The 16,287-nt window shown below is 42.8% G+C and overlaps 1 protein-coding gene across 1 annotated transcript; it reads right to left on the reverse strand.

The window, feature by feature from the left end:
* Positions 1 to 10,641: 10,641 nt before the first annotated feature.
* Positions 10,642 to 15,977, reverse strand: FAM124B (family with sequence similarity 124 member B). The gene is made up of 3 exons (XM_015411996.1): positions 15,911 to 15,977; positions 14,723 to 15,465; positions 10,642 to 11,286 (listed from the first exon to the last, which is right to left on the reverse strand). The coding sequence occupies exons 2-3, from the start codon at positions 15,452 to 15,454 to the stop codon at positions 10,642 to 10,644; spliced, it is 1,377 nt and encodes a 458-aa protein (XP_015267482.1). The 5' UTR covers positions 15,455 to 15,465; positions 15,911 to 15,977.
* Between the last annotated feature and the right edge of the window lie 310 nt (positions 15,978 to 16,287).

A 16,287-nucleotide genomic window follows, 5' to 3' on the forward strand; every position in this document is an offset into this window, starting at 1 on the left:
GAGAAGGAGAGGAGAAATCCTACCCAGACCACTGTGAACACCTTGTAGAGGGGTTCGTGCAAGAAGAGCTAGGAGGAACAAGCGGCTGGTGGCAACCGGCGGCGTATGTACTCCCTTACCTCAAAGGCCCAAGCCCAAGAAAACACTCCCACGGCTGGGAGCAGAGTCGGAGCTGCCGGGGAAGCAGAGCTGCTTCCTTGAAGCATAAGGTGACCAAACTTCAGTGGCGGACTATTTCCAGAATAGAACTTTAAAACTGGCAACATTCGGAGACGGCCGGCTGTTTACGTTCAGAATTCAAGCGGCAGAGAACAGCACAACGAAACGAGGCAGGCGGGAGAGGCGAAATAAAGAAGGTACCGTGGAACTTCTAAAAGAAGAGCAGTGAGAATCGCGACGGGCTATGCGGAGTGAGAAGCGGTAACGGCGAGAGGGAGAGGTGCTGAGAAAGCCGGATAAAAACAGAGCGGCGGCTGGACTATGGGCGGAGAACATCGCTGACAAGGTGTAAGAGGAGAACAGTATACTGAGCCAAGAGGGCACTGTAGTACCGCTAAGAGTGGAACTGTGACCTGGCCGGCGCGCGATGCGGATCGAGGAGTTGGCGAGCTGAGGGGAAGAAAAAAAAAGACGGCACTGTATTTAGAAGAAAAGAAGGGAAGACGAGCCTGAGATTTTCAAGTTAGAGATGGTAATATGCAAAGTATAAAATAGAGACGGTAAGTAAAGGCCCAGCCTCGGAACGAGACTGTGCAAAAGATAAAGAGAGGGGCGATCGACGGAAAGGTGAGAAACTTGGATTAGAGGACATTGCTTTTTTGGAGTATTAATTACTGAACAGACTGAGCATCTGATGAAGTCTAATGATTGATTATTTGTTATTTTGATTGCCTGAGCATTGGATTAACTGACTCATTGATTAAGGGACGCTGAATGATTTATGCTGATTTATGCTGTTTTGATAGTAATGAACTGATTTATGCTGATTATGCTGATTTATGCTGTTCTGATAGTAATGAACTGTTTTCTTCTGATTGAATAGTAATTAATTGTTTTCTTCTGATTTGATTTCGATGTGGGAAATTGTGGGAATCTGTGGGAAACAGTAAAAATTGGAGAAGGAAGGGAGCGGGAAATTAAGGGTGATAACAGGAAGAGAGAAAGATTGTAAAATCAAGTAGGTTAAAAAGTAATAACATGGCATCAGGAGGAAGGAGACCCTCCTTCTCAACTCCGGGGCAACCACAGGTGGTGCAGTTAAATCTAAAAGAACTGAATTCTATGATACAGGAGGCAGTAGCAAAGGCAGTGAATCAGTCGGTGGAAATGGCAGTGAATGCAGCCATCCCTCCAGCAATAGACACAGCACTAAAATCTAATTTACATACAATGGTAGAGAAAGTGCTGGAACCAATTCACGGGAAGATTGACAATTTAACTGAGCAACTGAATTTACAGTTGATGGAAACCAAAGAACAAACGCTAGAAAATAAAAAACAGATAGGAACATTGACGAATGCTGTGAACAACTTGGAAGACAAATCAGAAGACTATGAACTGAAAATAAGTGCCTTAGAAGAGACAGTGACTAAACTAGAAATTGACAAGGCCTCCTACATGTTGAGACTCCAGAATGTAGAAGAACAAGAAGGAGAAGATTTATACGAATATGTCACCAACCTACTAACTGAATACCTACAAGAAGAGGATGTAACAAAAGTGAAGAGTGATATTGAGGCGGTTTACCGAGTTAAGACGTCGTATACTAGAAGAAATAAACTACCATCTGAAGTTCACATAAGTTTCGCTAAGAAGATCCTAAGACAAAAAGTGCTGGCGACTGTCATGCATAGACCACTAAAAGATAAGGAAAAAGAGATCAAAATACTGAAGGATATCCCTTGGAGAATGAGAGAAAAAAGGAAGTTATATGAAAAATTAGTAAACCCGATTAAAAAGAAAGGGATTAAATTCAAATGGTTAACACCGGAAGGTATTACTTTTAATTACAAAGAAAGATGGCATAAGATAAACTCAATATTTAAATTAGAAGAATTTATAAGAAGATTTGGAGAAGAATTAGAGATCCCAATGTCAGAGGAAAGTGAGAGTCAAGGAGAGGAGGAAGATGAAGGAGAACCAGAGAAACAAGAGCAAGAGACAAAACAGAAGAGGCCTAAGAGACCAGACACGATTCCATTGCAAGTACGCACTAGATTATTCTACAGAAGGAAAAAGACCAATAGATGAAATGGATGGGAAAAAGAGTAACGGACTCTTTGAGAACTGCTCTTGAGATAACAGCTCTGAGAGAACTGTGGCTTGCCCAAGGTCACCCAACAGCTGCATGTGGAGAAGTGGGGAATCAAACCCGGTTCTCCCAGATTAGAGTCCGCACTTCTAACCACTACACTGAAGTTCTCCTCTTCAGGGAAGATTGACTCTTGAACTCCCTGACTCGTTGACACAAGCAGCATGTTTAAAAGCCTGCTTTTCTTTGCAATCCGTCACAGTCCCCATGCAAAGTCAGGCAATGGCAAACCACCTCCGAACATCTCTTGCCCTGAAAACCCTACAGGATCACCATAAGCAATGAATTCATGGGAAATGAAAAATAAACAAACAATAAAACCTCAGCATTTCATGGCATGGAGATAAACAACAGCCAACATTTTTTCCCCTCCAGGCAGTTGGCAGCTCTATTTTTAGGTGGGGGGGGGGGGGGGGTGTAATAGAATATGCCCTGCCACAAACAGGTGCAAAGCATTTGCCTTGTACCTCATTTCTGCAGGCAAATTGTTCATTCAGGACATAATTTCATTGTAAGAATTTCCGCTGATCATCTCAGTACATTACCAAGCAATCAGCTCTACTAAGGACTGCCTGCCAGCAGCTGTAACAGCAGTAAAGCGAGTGGCAAGCCTCAGTGGGGCTGTTCCAATTTGTCAGGTGTGTGTTTAAACCCTGTTCGAGGACAGAACAGCACACATTCTACCTAGTTCCATGATTATTTTTCTTCCTGACAGAATACATCTGCAGAAAATTTAAAGTGAGGGTTCAGCGAGTGGAGGGAGGCTATTTGACTTCTGAAAAATCACCATGCCCAAGATGCTTTTATTTCAGCACTGGTTTCCTCCTTTAAGTCACAGCCATACAGCTGCATGCTGGGCTTCCAACAAAATTACATTTGCTTCCTTTATTTATAACTGACTTTTCTCCCCAGTGGGGACCCAGAGTGGCTAACAACATTCTTCTTTTGATCCTCAAAACAACCCTGTGAGGTGGGTAAGGCTGAGACCATCTGACTAGCTCAGTATCACCCAGCAAACTCTAACCCCTACATCACACTGGCTCAGAAGCAGTCCCATCCTCACTGAGGTAATAAAACAGTCCAGACTGTACCACTTCCTACTGCAGGTGGGGTGCAAGAACATATACTTTGCTGTTCAAACATCCCCCCAAAACATCAGACACTAGGTGGGAGGAGCTTTCTGTCACAGGAGCCCCACTAGAGTTTGAAATGTACAACTCAGAGACAAGGTTATCACCTCACTGAGATGTAAGGCCTAAGATGAACCTCACTATAGCATATTTTGAACTCAACCAATATTTTTTTATTTTATTTAAATATTTATATATGTTGCTTTCTCCTGACAAGGGACCCAAAACATCTTACATAAAAAAATACAAGTCAACTAACCAGAAAACGAATTCAATTCATTCCAGGGCTTGTCCAGAATCTACCAGGCATGCACACTTAAAGCCATGGACAAGCATCCTTTGGCTCACATCCCTGGCCACACCTAGGCTTTTTAATACTTGAAGCAGGAAGGGAAATAAACACTGTGGTCTTCTACAACTGGCCCCTGCTAGCAGTCGTCATTCCCCTACCAGTTACAGAGCAACTCTAAGAGGAGGTTCAGTAAGTGGGATTCACCATTTATATGTTCCATTCAGGGTTATACAGCTTAGTAAACTACCCCTTGCTTAGTAAGTTTTAGCTATTTACCTGTTACATCTAGAGAGGTACACCACATCAAATGGAAAATTCTCTTGGGAGGCTCATTAGGAATAACCTTTACATTTATTGCCTGCCAGCAATGACGTTTCATCTCATGCAAAAAGGATTAGGGACTAATGGGGCAGAGTATGAGATAGCCAGGGAAAAACTCAAAGGAAAGGAGTCCTGGTTTGTTGACAGTGGGAAGATATTTGAGGAGCTTTTCTCAAACTGGCCAGACCCTTCTTCAAATTGACACAGAAAAGGAATGGTACCTTTTCAAATTCTGGCAGAAGGCAAGGGCAGTATTCACACCAAGATTTAAATTATCTGGTTGTACACATAACATTGAAAAAAAAAGGATGTGTTACACATATTTAACACATGCTAACTGGAAATGTAAGAGCTCCTGAAGAATTATTACGTGTGGTCTAAAAATTCAGAGAAGCAACACCCATCTCTCCCTGGCATCTATGAAAGCAAAGCCACGGTTACTTCAGGCCTCAAATCACAAGTTTTTCCAGAGTAGTCTCCCAGCCCCCACCCATAACTGGGCTGAAATAGTCATTTTGCTTCCACCCTTTTCCCACCCATTTTACTTCCACTCTTTCTCCTCTGTTGGCTTCCCACTTTTCTCTCTCTCCCAACTTAAGAATTCTCCAGTTTCCTTCAGCTATACAGGGCAACGTTGTACCGGAACACACAAAGCAAAGTTTCAAAGTTGGGACTGTAGAATATACTGTGTTAATTTAACCTCCACAGCACAGACACTTCTACAGAATTCTGGTCTGAATGGTGTTCTATTGGAAAGGGAAATATACAGCAGAAGATAATCATTTGCTAGTTAGGTCTCGGTTTGTAAATATAAAGGACGGTTTATTTCTGGAATGAACCTTCTTTCATCAGACTGTAAGAATACTGCATGCAGAAGTATATGATACATTTGAAGGGGCAACATACAACAATGTTTTCTGTACAAGATGGCACAGCCGGAGAAGGATGTAAAAACAATACCAGCAATAAAGTGTAACTGAGCAGATGACCTCATTCTCTTGACACTCAGATCTCCACTAAAAGTAAATTGCCTTATACAGAATGACACTTTCCCCATCTAGTTCAGTACTGGCTTCTCCGACAGCAACTCACAAAGGCACACGTCCTCAGCCTTTTTGAGCCGGTGATCACCTTTGGAATTCTGATAGAAGATGATAGGTACAACCAGAAAATATCTGCCACAGGAGTTGGAGCCAACCACGAAATACTAGGGAGTGAGGTTACGCATAACTCTTATGGCAGGTCTTCAACATTTCAGACAGAAGCTCTGTTTAACAGGGTGCCCTTTAAAATTACAATATTGTTTAAAACAATTTCTTGAATACACACAAAATATGTATACATATTGAGCTAGCTAAGAAATCCTCATTTGGCAACATCTGTCTTCATTCTGCAGGCACCTAAGGCACGTATGCAAAAGCAGGAGGGGGGGGGGATGCTTCTTCTCCTGGCTATCACCTTCACACCAGCCTTCCTCTCAGGAGCCCTGCCATTTTTCACATACACTATTACTAGTAACAACGGCAGTTGGTGCTGAAGAGCTGCTGAGAGCTCCTTGCACATGTGTACAGTGAGGGAGAGATTCTGATCAGACTTTGATAGTAACAGTTTTTTTTTTTTTTAAGTAACCAAAATTTGATGTAGTGATGTGTGGCGGAACGGGCCCGCGTCAGCTGGCAGACCCCGCTCTGCCCACCCCTCCTTTGCCTGACCTGGCACCTGAAGGGGCAGGTTTTCACCACTGCCTCCGGGTATTGCTGCCACCACTGTCCCTGTCTTGGGCTCTTGTTAGGCGAGACAGCCTCCTAACCTCCCTCTGCTGTTGCTAGGAACCCACCTCGGGGCTTCCTGGTAATCTTCGGGGATCCCCTGGAGAGTTGGCAACTGACCATTTTGCCCTTGTTCTCCTCCTCAGGGAGTCCCCAACCCACTCTTAGCGTGTCCAAGCGGCTAGGGGAACTATGTGGTACAGAGGGACTCCTCAGGGTCAACAGTAAAATAATTTATTTTGAAAACACTCAACTATATACAGGCATATTAACAGTGAACTGAAGTATCAAAATAAAGGTGGATAATAAATCGCTCCCTCTCTCCCTTCACTACACATACCCTGTCTAGATGGTCTACAGGGCAGGCACATGACTTGCTTTCAATGGAGAAAGTTAGATTAGCACAACTCCCAACATGGCCTCTGCCTCCTGCAGTCTCCAGCCGACAGCCTGACTGGCTCCAGACTTCAGGCAGACTGCCCTCAATTCTCACAGACTGGCTTCCAGCCCAAAAGCTCCACTATATCAAACAGCCCTTCCCGCCCAGGAAGTTCCTCTCCCTCCTGCAGCATTCTGGGGCAGATCTCCTCACAGCCTTGATGGACTTCCTGTCCTCTCTAGGGAGCTGCCCTCTGACTACTGGTTGGAGACAGGAGGGGGGGGGAATGAGGAGGAGACTAGGCCAAGGCCTACCTCAGGTTTGATAGTCCCCTCCTATCTGGCCCACACCAACTTAAACATAGGTATAAAATGGCGTTTCTCCACATTTGTGTTACCTTCGTGGATGTTCTTCTCTGTGTGTTTTATCCTCTGCTTTATATGGGTGTTCTTCTCTGTGTGTATGTGAGAGAACTTTGAGGATAAATGCTTGGCTTCCTCTTGTCCCCACTGGTCCTTTTCTGTGTGTGTGTGTATGTGAGTGTGCGTTATCCCTTCTTAGACTTCTGTAGGTATGTGTGTTTATATTTCTCATTCCGCCTTCTGCTTGTATGTTGATGTGTGGTTGGCTCCACCTCCTGTAACAGCCATTTTGTGTGGACCCCTGTCTCAAAAATCCAAAGGTGCCCACAGGCTCAAACAGGGGACCCCTGAACTCAAGAAATTACAAAATTCATGGGCACCACTCAAAATTCTGCTATCTTAAATAACAGCTACCCTTTGTCCCCTCCTGTTCCCAAATCTCCATCTAGAAGTCTAGCTCTCAGCTTTAAACTGGAGCATCATTTGTGCTTGGATGGGAGGAGGCAACAGGATGGCTCTGGGTGATTGGACGGAGCATTGGCTCTCAGCAGCCAGGTAATGGTAACTCTTAAGCAGCTTTCTGCAGCCCCACTCCAAGGGGGGGGGGGAATAAGAATAGTATCATCAGTAGGCAGAAAAAATGTAGAAAAACAGGTGCAAGGTGAAAAAATATTTAGTGCTTGTAGATCCCTATGCATTTTGCAATTTGCTTCATCAGGGGATCATTTCCAAAGTTATTCACTTTCCACCTTGAGCAGTAAGATAACTGAGACTAAGGTTGGCTGTATTTTATAACCAAGCCCCTCTTACTCTCTTTTATTGAAAGACATTGGCTCTTGAAGCATCCTTCAAGATACTGTTTTGATTGCCTAGCAACAGCCACTGAGTGCATTCATTTCTTAAAGCTATATATGATTTTTTCTATTTGGGGGGGATTAAGCCCCCTAGCAAGAGGAAGAGTGGCATGGTATGGGCTGATCAGATCTGAGATGCTAAGGTCAGTACTTGGCAGCAGGGGGTTAAAGAGAATGGTTTGATGGCTGCTGTGCCAAGATTGGCAACAATCGTTCCCCAGGAGCCCCATCGTAAATGCACCAAACAATTCCTCAAGATTTTCCAAAACACTACTCTGTTTTGGGCTCCTAGGGAACTTTGAAGTAGCACCAAAGCTTTAAGATCTCTCCAGCTGTCACCTGGAGACTGGCAACAGCTTGTCTGGAGTGTGGGCAGTATGGCATTGTATCTGTCTGAGGTCCCCCTCTTCCACCTCCTCCTCAGATTCCACCCTCAGCAGGCTTCATCCCTTAAATATCCTGGAAGTTTCCAACCTGGAGTTGGCAACCCTATCTGCCTGTCTGTCTTAAGTTTTACACCCCCCCCCCACAGCCTCTGCCTAGGGAGCAGCTGACATCATTCTCCTCTCCCAACTGAAAATTCCAACTGCCTTGCGGGGGGGGGGGGTGTCTTAGGGGGTGGGGGGTGAGTCTGAGGTGTGGAATGGAGTGTAGTCCACTCAGCTTCCATATGTAAATGACCTTGGAACGCTGGGCGGGACTGCACAAAGCAGCCAATGAACCCAGCCAGTGTCTTCCGAGTGGCAGTTTTTTCGGCCTAACACTAAAGGAGTGCATTTTAGAATTCTGGCACCCAAAACCCTTTTATAATATAGGAGAGATATTCAAACTGAGAAGATTTGATGACTTCAATAGAAATTCCAGTTAGGTGTAGTAAGCATGTTAGCTGTGCAGCCTGATTGTGTTTAGTTAGAAGCAAGCCACACTGCATTTTTAGAATATCATTGTCATTTGCACAGGTACTTTACATAAAGCCACTGAGAGTATTTTACCATGAGTGTCAGAAACTCAAAAATGCCCACCTGGCCCTGCCTGCTTTCTAAAAACACTTGGCAGGTACCAGGAAAAGTGCTGGCAGGTATCATGGTACCCACAGGCACTACACTGGGGACTTGCATCAGTCTTCCCCAGCACTGCTACCAGAGCATCTATAAAGCCAGACATAGAGCCTTTCCAGTTATAAAGTCAGTTATAAGACTGTTCCAATCCAAACCTCAGCCTCACTTCCACTCACCAATTCAAATTAATGGGATACTTCCATCATAATGCCCCTATATAAATCAATGCTGCGACCTCATTTGGAATACTATGTGCAGTTCTGGTCACCACACCTTACAAAGGATATTATAGCATTGGAAAAGCAGAAAAGGGCAACTCGAATGATTAAAGGGTTGGAACACTTTCCCTATGAGGAAAGGTTAAAGCGCTTAGGGCTCCTTAGCTTGGAGAAACGACGACTGAGGGGAGACATGATTGAGGTTTATAAGATTATGCATGGGATAGAGCAGGTAGAGAAAGAGGTACTTTTCTCCCTTTCTCACAATACAAGAACTTGTGGGCACTCAATGAAATTGCCAAGTGGTCGGGATAGAACGGATAAAAGGAAATACTTCTTCACCCAGAGTGATTAACACGTGGAATTCACTGCCACAGGAAGTGGTGGCGGTTACAAGCATGGACGGCTTCAAAAGGGAATTACATAAGCATATGGAGCAGAGGTCCATCAGTGGCTATTAGCCACAAGGTACAGATAGGGGCTCTGGGGCAAGTGATGCTCTGTCTTCTTGGTGCTTGGGGGGGGTGTCAACAGTGGGAGGGCTTCTAATGTCCTGGCCCCACTAGTGGACCTCCTGATGGCACCTGGTATTTCTGGCCACTGTGTGATACAGAGTGTTGGACTGGATGGGCCTTTGGCCTGATCCAACATTGGCCTCTCTTATGTTCTTATGTTATTTCATGACCAGGAATACTCTATTCTATTCTATAACAAGGCCTCATGTGATGCACTTAATGCACTAGATTGCCGATACAGACACATTTGTGAATAAAAGGGTCCTAAGTAGACACCTCATGTTTCCTGATCTTAATATGAAGAAAACCCTTAGAAAGATTCTCCACATTTAAGCAATGCACTTTGCACCATTCAGCAATCCTACTTAGTTTGCCCAATAATTTAAAATGGCAAAAGCATGCCATTCCTATTATGAGGCATATACTTTTCATCCTGCCAAATATAAAAACTTCCCTTGTTAACAACTTTCAGCCAATGCTCCCTCTAAGCTGTGGAGTCTTGTGAGCAAAAATTATACTTTTTGAGCTACTGGTATTAGAGTAAGCGATTTTGCTACTGCATAAATTAGTTTGCTCTCGAGCCATCCTTCCTGAACTAAGACAAAAATGTGTGAGCTGGAGGCTAAAAAACTGTAAGCTAGCTCACACTAACTCATCTTAGAGGGAACACTGCTTAAAGCATCCCTGGATTGTGAGGTACCCACTTCCTACCCATCTGACACACTGGCACCAACTTCCAGAGTGGCCAAGTTCGTGAACCCTACTGAAACATAACAAAACATCTCCCCAACAGCTTCGATAAAGTAGAAGGCTGCTGTATCAGTTCAGAGCTCTGGTTCCATCACTGTGTGGTTCTGCCACACAGTAAAGTGCCTCAAATTATTGGGCCATCACTCAGCAGCAGCACACAGAGACTAACAGGTCTGCAAATTCTATGCTTCTGATGAACTTTAGTAAACTTGGGATGGGGGAGTGTTAAGTGAGTGGCTTATTGTACAATAATAATTGTCCCATATTTTGCAATATTGTGCTATTGCACAATAATCCTTCAGCATATGAGCTTTCTCTTACAAGAAGAAAGAAAGAAAGAAAGAAAGAAAGAAAGAAAGAAAGAAAGAAAGAAAGAAAGAAAGAAAGAAAGAAAGAAAGAAAGAAACCCTCTTACAGTGCAATCCTGTGCAAAGTTTCTCCCATTGATTTCAAGGAGCTTAGAGTGGACCGCATGAGAGAATAATGTTCATGGAGAATAACTAAAGGTAAACAAACTAAAAGTGCCATCTTATGCAAACTACTCTTAAGCTTTCTTTTCGCACTAATAGGTAGTATAGGCAGCTGGGGTATCTACACAAGGACAAGGTCTTTGTGCAAGATACAGATTGCTCTCTCCATTATTTCAAAAATAAGGCACTGAGAAATCAGTTTGTATTTAAAGTCATATAAAAAATTCTTCATCCTCTTCCTTTTCATTCCCATGGCTGGCTCTTGATGGCCTTAGTCGAGAACCTGACTGCATCTCTACTGATCCTTTATTCTTTATTTTGGTAATATGTAATGATGGATGGTTTCTGTCCATCTGTCCATCCAAGCTGATTGTGGAGCCAGCACCAGGGCATGAACAACATAACTCCTGGGGTGGTGGAAGACCATCTTGCAGGTCCCTTGAGAATCGGCTTAATGGAGACCAATCACATTCAGAAGGTTCCACTCTGTAGCCCGTGTCAACATTAGTTTCTTCTTCTTCCCTGCAACACTGGAGTTCACAGCTGGGAAGTCTTAACTGAGTGTTCAGGTTCATGTAAGAAGGCAGAGAAGAATCTGTGCGACAACATGATTGGGATGAAGGGCTGGAGTGGCTTTGTGAGGGACTGCAAAGGCTTCCTGGAGCACACACCCCACTCCGTGTAGATTTGTTTTTATTCTTCACAGCTCGAAGAGTTCGACTTTTTTGCTGCACAGCTATTCTTCTCACAGCTAATGGGGAGGGGTTGGAGTAATGGGGGAGCCCTTCCTCGCCCACATTATTAAGCCAGCTGGGAAGTGAATCCTGCTTTCCACTGGGTTTTGAGCTGTTTTGAACCTAAGAAAGAAAAGAGAAAGGAAGTTAACAGTGCCTTGGACATCAGTAACATGATCACATCTGCACCTGATCCTGTAAGTCCATCATCTGCAAATGAATAATGCAAGGGTGTACTGAGAATTTTTAATTGATATACTTCACAGGAACGCATTCAAGCTCATGCATCATGTGAATTTTGCCAATCAATTGTATGGATTATTCAAGCAAACATAAGCAAAAGAGAATCGGGAACATTAATACATTACTATAAAACATGGCCTCAACGTTTACAGATAGCATTCAGGGAGCTCTTAGCTATTTCTCTCCAGTGTCTTGAAACTTTTCAGAGGAAGTGTTCCCTGCCTTATTAGCGTTAATCAATACTGAATTATGATGTACTGACTTCCTCCCTCAAGGAATAATCCTATTATCAACATATGAATGGAAAGATGACACAAGGGGAGCAGTATACTGACCTGCTCCAAAGTGATCCAACTATGTGTCTATGCATGGCCAAACTGAGTTATGAACATAGGTTGATATTTAATACAACATGGGTGTTTTCACAGTCTATGGATTTAGCATGACAGCACTAACCAGAAATACATGAGCCTTTCATTTAGTTGACCTGCTGTTTAAATATCTTTGGGATTCAATTTAGAGGTATCCTATTCATGCATCCCTCTGACATACAAGCTTTGCCCACACTCAAGGAGACCTGTGCAGTTTAACAAAGCTGGAAGTCATTCCTACTTTGTTAACCATCCTTTGGTTGAGCTATGTAACAGAACTCACTATAGATGTGACAAGCAATAAACAACATTTTTTCTGTCAACACTAACTATGGCTGTAGACCAGGCTGCTTTATGTATGAAAGCATTTAGTAGTCATATATGATTTGTATATGGAGGTAAGAAAAATGTAACTGCAATTCTACCATCCATGACTGTTGACGCCCTCTTATCTGGGGAGGTCTAGTTTTACTTTAAAAGTTCTTTATGTATTGCTCTCAGGGTAATCTCGCCGCCACCAGGAAAATTTAAGGCTTTCCACACCTTTATACTAATATATTTCTTCTTCTGGGTTGGTATTGTAGCCCTGGGTCTAGGCGTCTCGAGGAACTATGTGGTCCTGAGAAAGGATTTCTTTCAGAACTTGTATCTTGAAATAAAGTATATTTATTCAAATAACTTGTAAATAATATAGTAGTACGAGGTAACTGGTACTGTGAATATTCTTAACTCTTGCTTTATGTCTCACATAAGGTCTGCTCTTTGGCTGACAAGGATCTGAGCATGTCACTCTGTAACAAATATTTCCTTATGCCATATATGGTTACTGTTTATGCTTTAACTTTCCATAACACACAAAAGTCTTCTCTCTCATCAGACTTTAAATGAACAGACTGTTTAACTCCTTTACTACATAGAACCAAATCTTTCCCACACAGGGATCGAGTCTCCCTCACTCAGAGACCGCACTCAACTTAACTCTCTCTCATACCATACTTTTTCAGACTGCCTAACTGTCTTCATCAACTGTCATACCTAACAGTCACACCTCAAAGACCTTCAAATCATCCACACAGCATCCATTCCAAAACCCCTCCCCCTCTCTGTCACTCACCAATCACACAACTTGCCTATTTCAGCATTCTAGTTTGTCCCACACAGCCATGCCAACCAACTTTTAAACACACACACACACAGTAAAACATGGAATTGTTACAATGACCAAGACCAAACAAGCAACAATGATGACTACTTTCTCACCACCTTGGACCTCTCTTGTTTCTGGAGATTCAGTAGTCTATAAGGCCATAGTGGTTACTAGCCTGATGGTTCACACATACTACATCAGTCATTAATAACATCATTTTGTAAAGCATCCTTTTGGACACTACTGGCCACTGGTAGCTGCATGGCTCTTTTTAGCACCCGTTAAAGAGTTTATTTGGCTTCTAATAGTTGGGATTAAGTACTATGAAGAAGCGAAAAAATAAATTTTAGTAGTTATACTTCAATAAATGAATACTTGGAAGGTAGACAGAGCCACAGTTGAACTAGATCCATCCATCAGTGGTTATTACATGACAACTAAATAAAATGTCCATGCTCAGAGAGCACAACAGATGATAAATGAAGTACCTCAGAGTGTCAGCTGCTTAGGGAAGGGGGTGGATAACGGCATGGGAAATCTACTGGCTATAGGCTGTTCTTTTTTTTTTAGGTTCTTTTTAAAATTTTATTATTATTAAAAAGGATAACACTATAACAGTTCATTCAAACATGTCGGAAGAACCAGCTGATACATTGAATAAATATCCAAAGCAAAAACTTTAAAACACAACCTAACCCAAACAAATTGCGTAACAATAAACCTTAATCACCGTCTTTCCATTTGTATGCTAATGAATGACGTGAGGAGCCCCGACTACTCAAGTGGTGATCGAACTAAAGTATTGTGTCCTACTAGCCTAAACCAGTGTAAGATCAAAAACGTATCCAAGGAATATAAGCAGCCTTAGACGGAATTATGTTCTTCTCTGACATATACTGAAGCACTCTGAACCACACTGCGACAAATCGTTCATGGGCCTTTGACGTATCTACTAATGTAGTTAGAGTGACCTGCGTCAGTTTCTCTAAAATGAATATGTCCCAAATTTTCTCATACCATGTTTGTATCAGGGGAGGAGCACTATCTTTCCATCCAGCCGCTATAGTTAGACATGCAGCAGCCAAAAGTTTAGATATCAGGTCCTTCTGAGCCCTAGTAGCCGTCACTATAGGCTGTTCTTGAAGGCATCTGGTTGGCCACTATGGAAAACAGAATGCTTGTAGCAGAAAGAATCTCAGCCTTTACTGGATGTCATCTTAAACTTGTTAAAATGATCCAACTCCATTCTGACAAAAGGCCAAATGCCTTCTCAGAAAAATGTGTACATGAATATAGCATTCTCTTCACATTTGACATTCTCAGACAAAACCATCAAAGCCCTTTCTAGTTTACATTATATGCTGGTTGCGGAAGTGTTTCCTGGAAGAGTTCTCTTTCCTACCAGACAATCCTTAGGCAGGAATAGTCAATACCATGTCTCCATCAAATTGATGGCCATTTGCAGGCACTTTGCTTGAATTACCTTCCTTTCCATTACTCCTTGTTATTAACTCCTTTCTCTCATTAGATAAAAGGGCATGCATGTCAGATATTCCAAGGTCCTAATTAGTCACATAAATGTAAAAGAAATATTTGAATAAAAGACAGCATATATTTATAAATAATAATCTCAATAAGGGTTAGCAACAATACCCACCAGTCTATGTAACATTTTTTGTAACACTAGTTACACATACCCACTCTAATCCTACCATTTGATTTCCATTTTAATGAATGGAAGCTGCAGGGGGAACACTCACCCACTGATTTTGGCCCCTGTTTAGACACAGAATAATACCTGAAGCAGGATCTTGTTTCCTTCGTAGTCTTCCGTTTGCCATCTTGTGCTGCTGATAGGAACACAGGGATTAGGCAGAAGTGGGACCAGCTGCCCAATTTCATGCACCTTGAACTGCAACACTGAAGATTCCTTCAAGTCGACTGACAGCCCAAGAGGCAGCTGCTTCAGGCAAAGCTGAACTGCAATGCTCTTTGTTGCATACAGTACAAAGGCACAGAAACTGCTTTTCTGCACAGTCGCTTCTTTCTGCAGGATCATCTCATAAAGCCTCACTGCGTCGTCATAGTTGTCAAAGCTACAGTAGAGCGTGATGCGCAAGATTTCAGTGCCATAATGAACTTGTCGCACTCCCCACACTGGCATGTGCTCATCCAGCCCGTAGAACTCCTGACTACCAAAAGCCTGCCAGGACAGCTTCCCATTAGCACTTTCCAGGTTGACACGGTGCCATGGTGGCTGCTGGAAAAAGTCGTGGACTTGGAAAATCCGTTCCTCCCCCGAGTCTTCGTGCAAGAAAAGCAGAACAGACGTTCCAGGGAACCTGGAGCTCTTTTGGCGGTATGTCTCGTAATACTTCACTGGAGAAGTGACTTCTGAGACAAGGAAAAGGCGTACATCAAGGCAGATCCACTCCTGAAGCTGACTGAGGGTTTGCTGCAAGAGTAATGCATAACCAGATTTGGCGAGCAGGTGCACAGTCATCACCAAAGAGTCTGCTCTTCCATCCATTGTATAATGACCTTCAAAACACAAAGTAATGACAACATTGCATCTTCAGTGCTCATACTGTAGAAAGGGCAATCACACTCAAAGCCAATTAAAGACAGAAATTAGAACTTGCAATTCCCAGTCAAATCCCATTTAAGCGCTTCTGTGAACTCTACAAACCTCAATACAACACTAACACAAAAGATTAATCTTCTTTTTATTACCTGCAAATTGACTTTACAGTTGCACATGAAACTCAGGGGTAAGGCAAGCAGGGAAAGCTTCCCCATCTCCTGAGTCCCCAGGCTGACCTTCAGTTATATTGAACAGCATCTCACATTTCCATATCCCAGGAACTCCCTGAAAATTTTCTTCCAAAGTATTATATTACAAAATCAGGGGTGAGAGGAAAAGCAATAATTGCCAAGAGATTTGATTTTCTAAGAATCTATATCTTCAAACAGGATAGAGAATTACCAGCTGAAAACCAGCAGATCCTGGGTAACAGCACAACTTGCTGGACAACGACGCCATCTCTGTGAAAAACGCATTGTGATGCTTGTGTTTTATTTAAAGGCTCAGCATTGTTTTGTTCTTTCAGCCTGCACACCAAATGTTTCAGCTTTACAAAGCTTGCAATTTTTTTTTGAGACAACACCCTTCTGGGCTGTGCAGATAAACCATTCCTTTAAAGGCAGAAAGGAAATACGACAATTGAAAGGAAGCCGATGTGAGCACTGCAGATAGCCGATATCCATCTCCAAGAAGTAATCTCAGGAAAGCCATGACTTCAGGGGAAATGGTTTTTTGAATGCCAGGTTTACACATTGCTATTCTATTTTAGTGTGGAAGGA

This window comes from Gekko japonicus, unplaced genomic scaffold (assembly GCF_001447785.1).
Source record: "Gekko japonicus isolate JY-2015 unplaced genomic scaffold, Gekko_japonicus_V1.1 scaffold825, whole genome shotgun sequence".
In the NCBI taxonomy this organism is placed as follows: domain Eukaryota; kingdom Metazoa; phylum Chordata; class Lepidosauria; order Squamata; family Gekkonidae; genus Gekko; species Gekko japonicus.

Bases quoted from the DNA above. Each gene is read 5' to 3' on its own strand.
- FAM124B (XM_015411996.1), bottom strand. From the start codon at position 15,454: ATGGATGGAAGAGCAGACTCTTTGGTGATGACTGTGCACCTGCTCGCC. The intron at 11,287-14,722 runs GTATTATTCTGT...TTTCTTTCTTAG, and splicing joins GAAACAAGATCCTGCTTCAG to GTTCAAAACAGCTCAAAACC.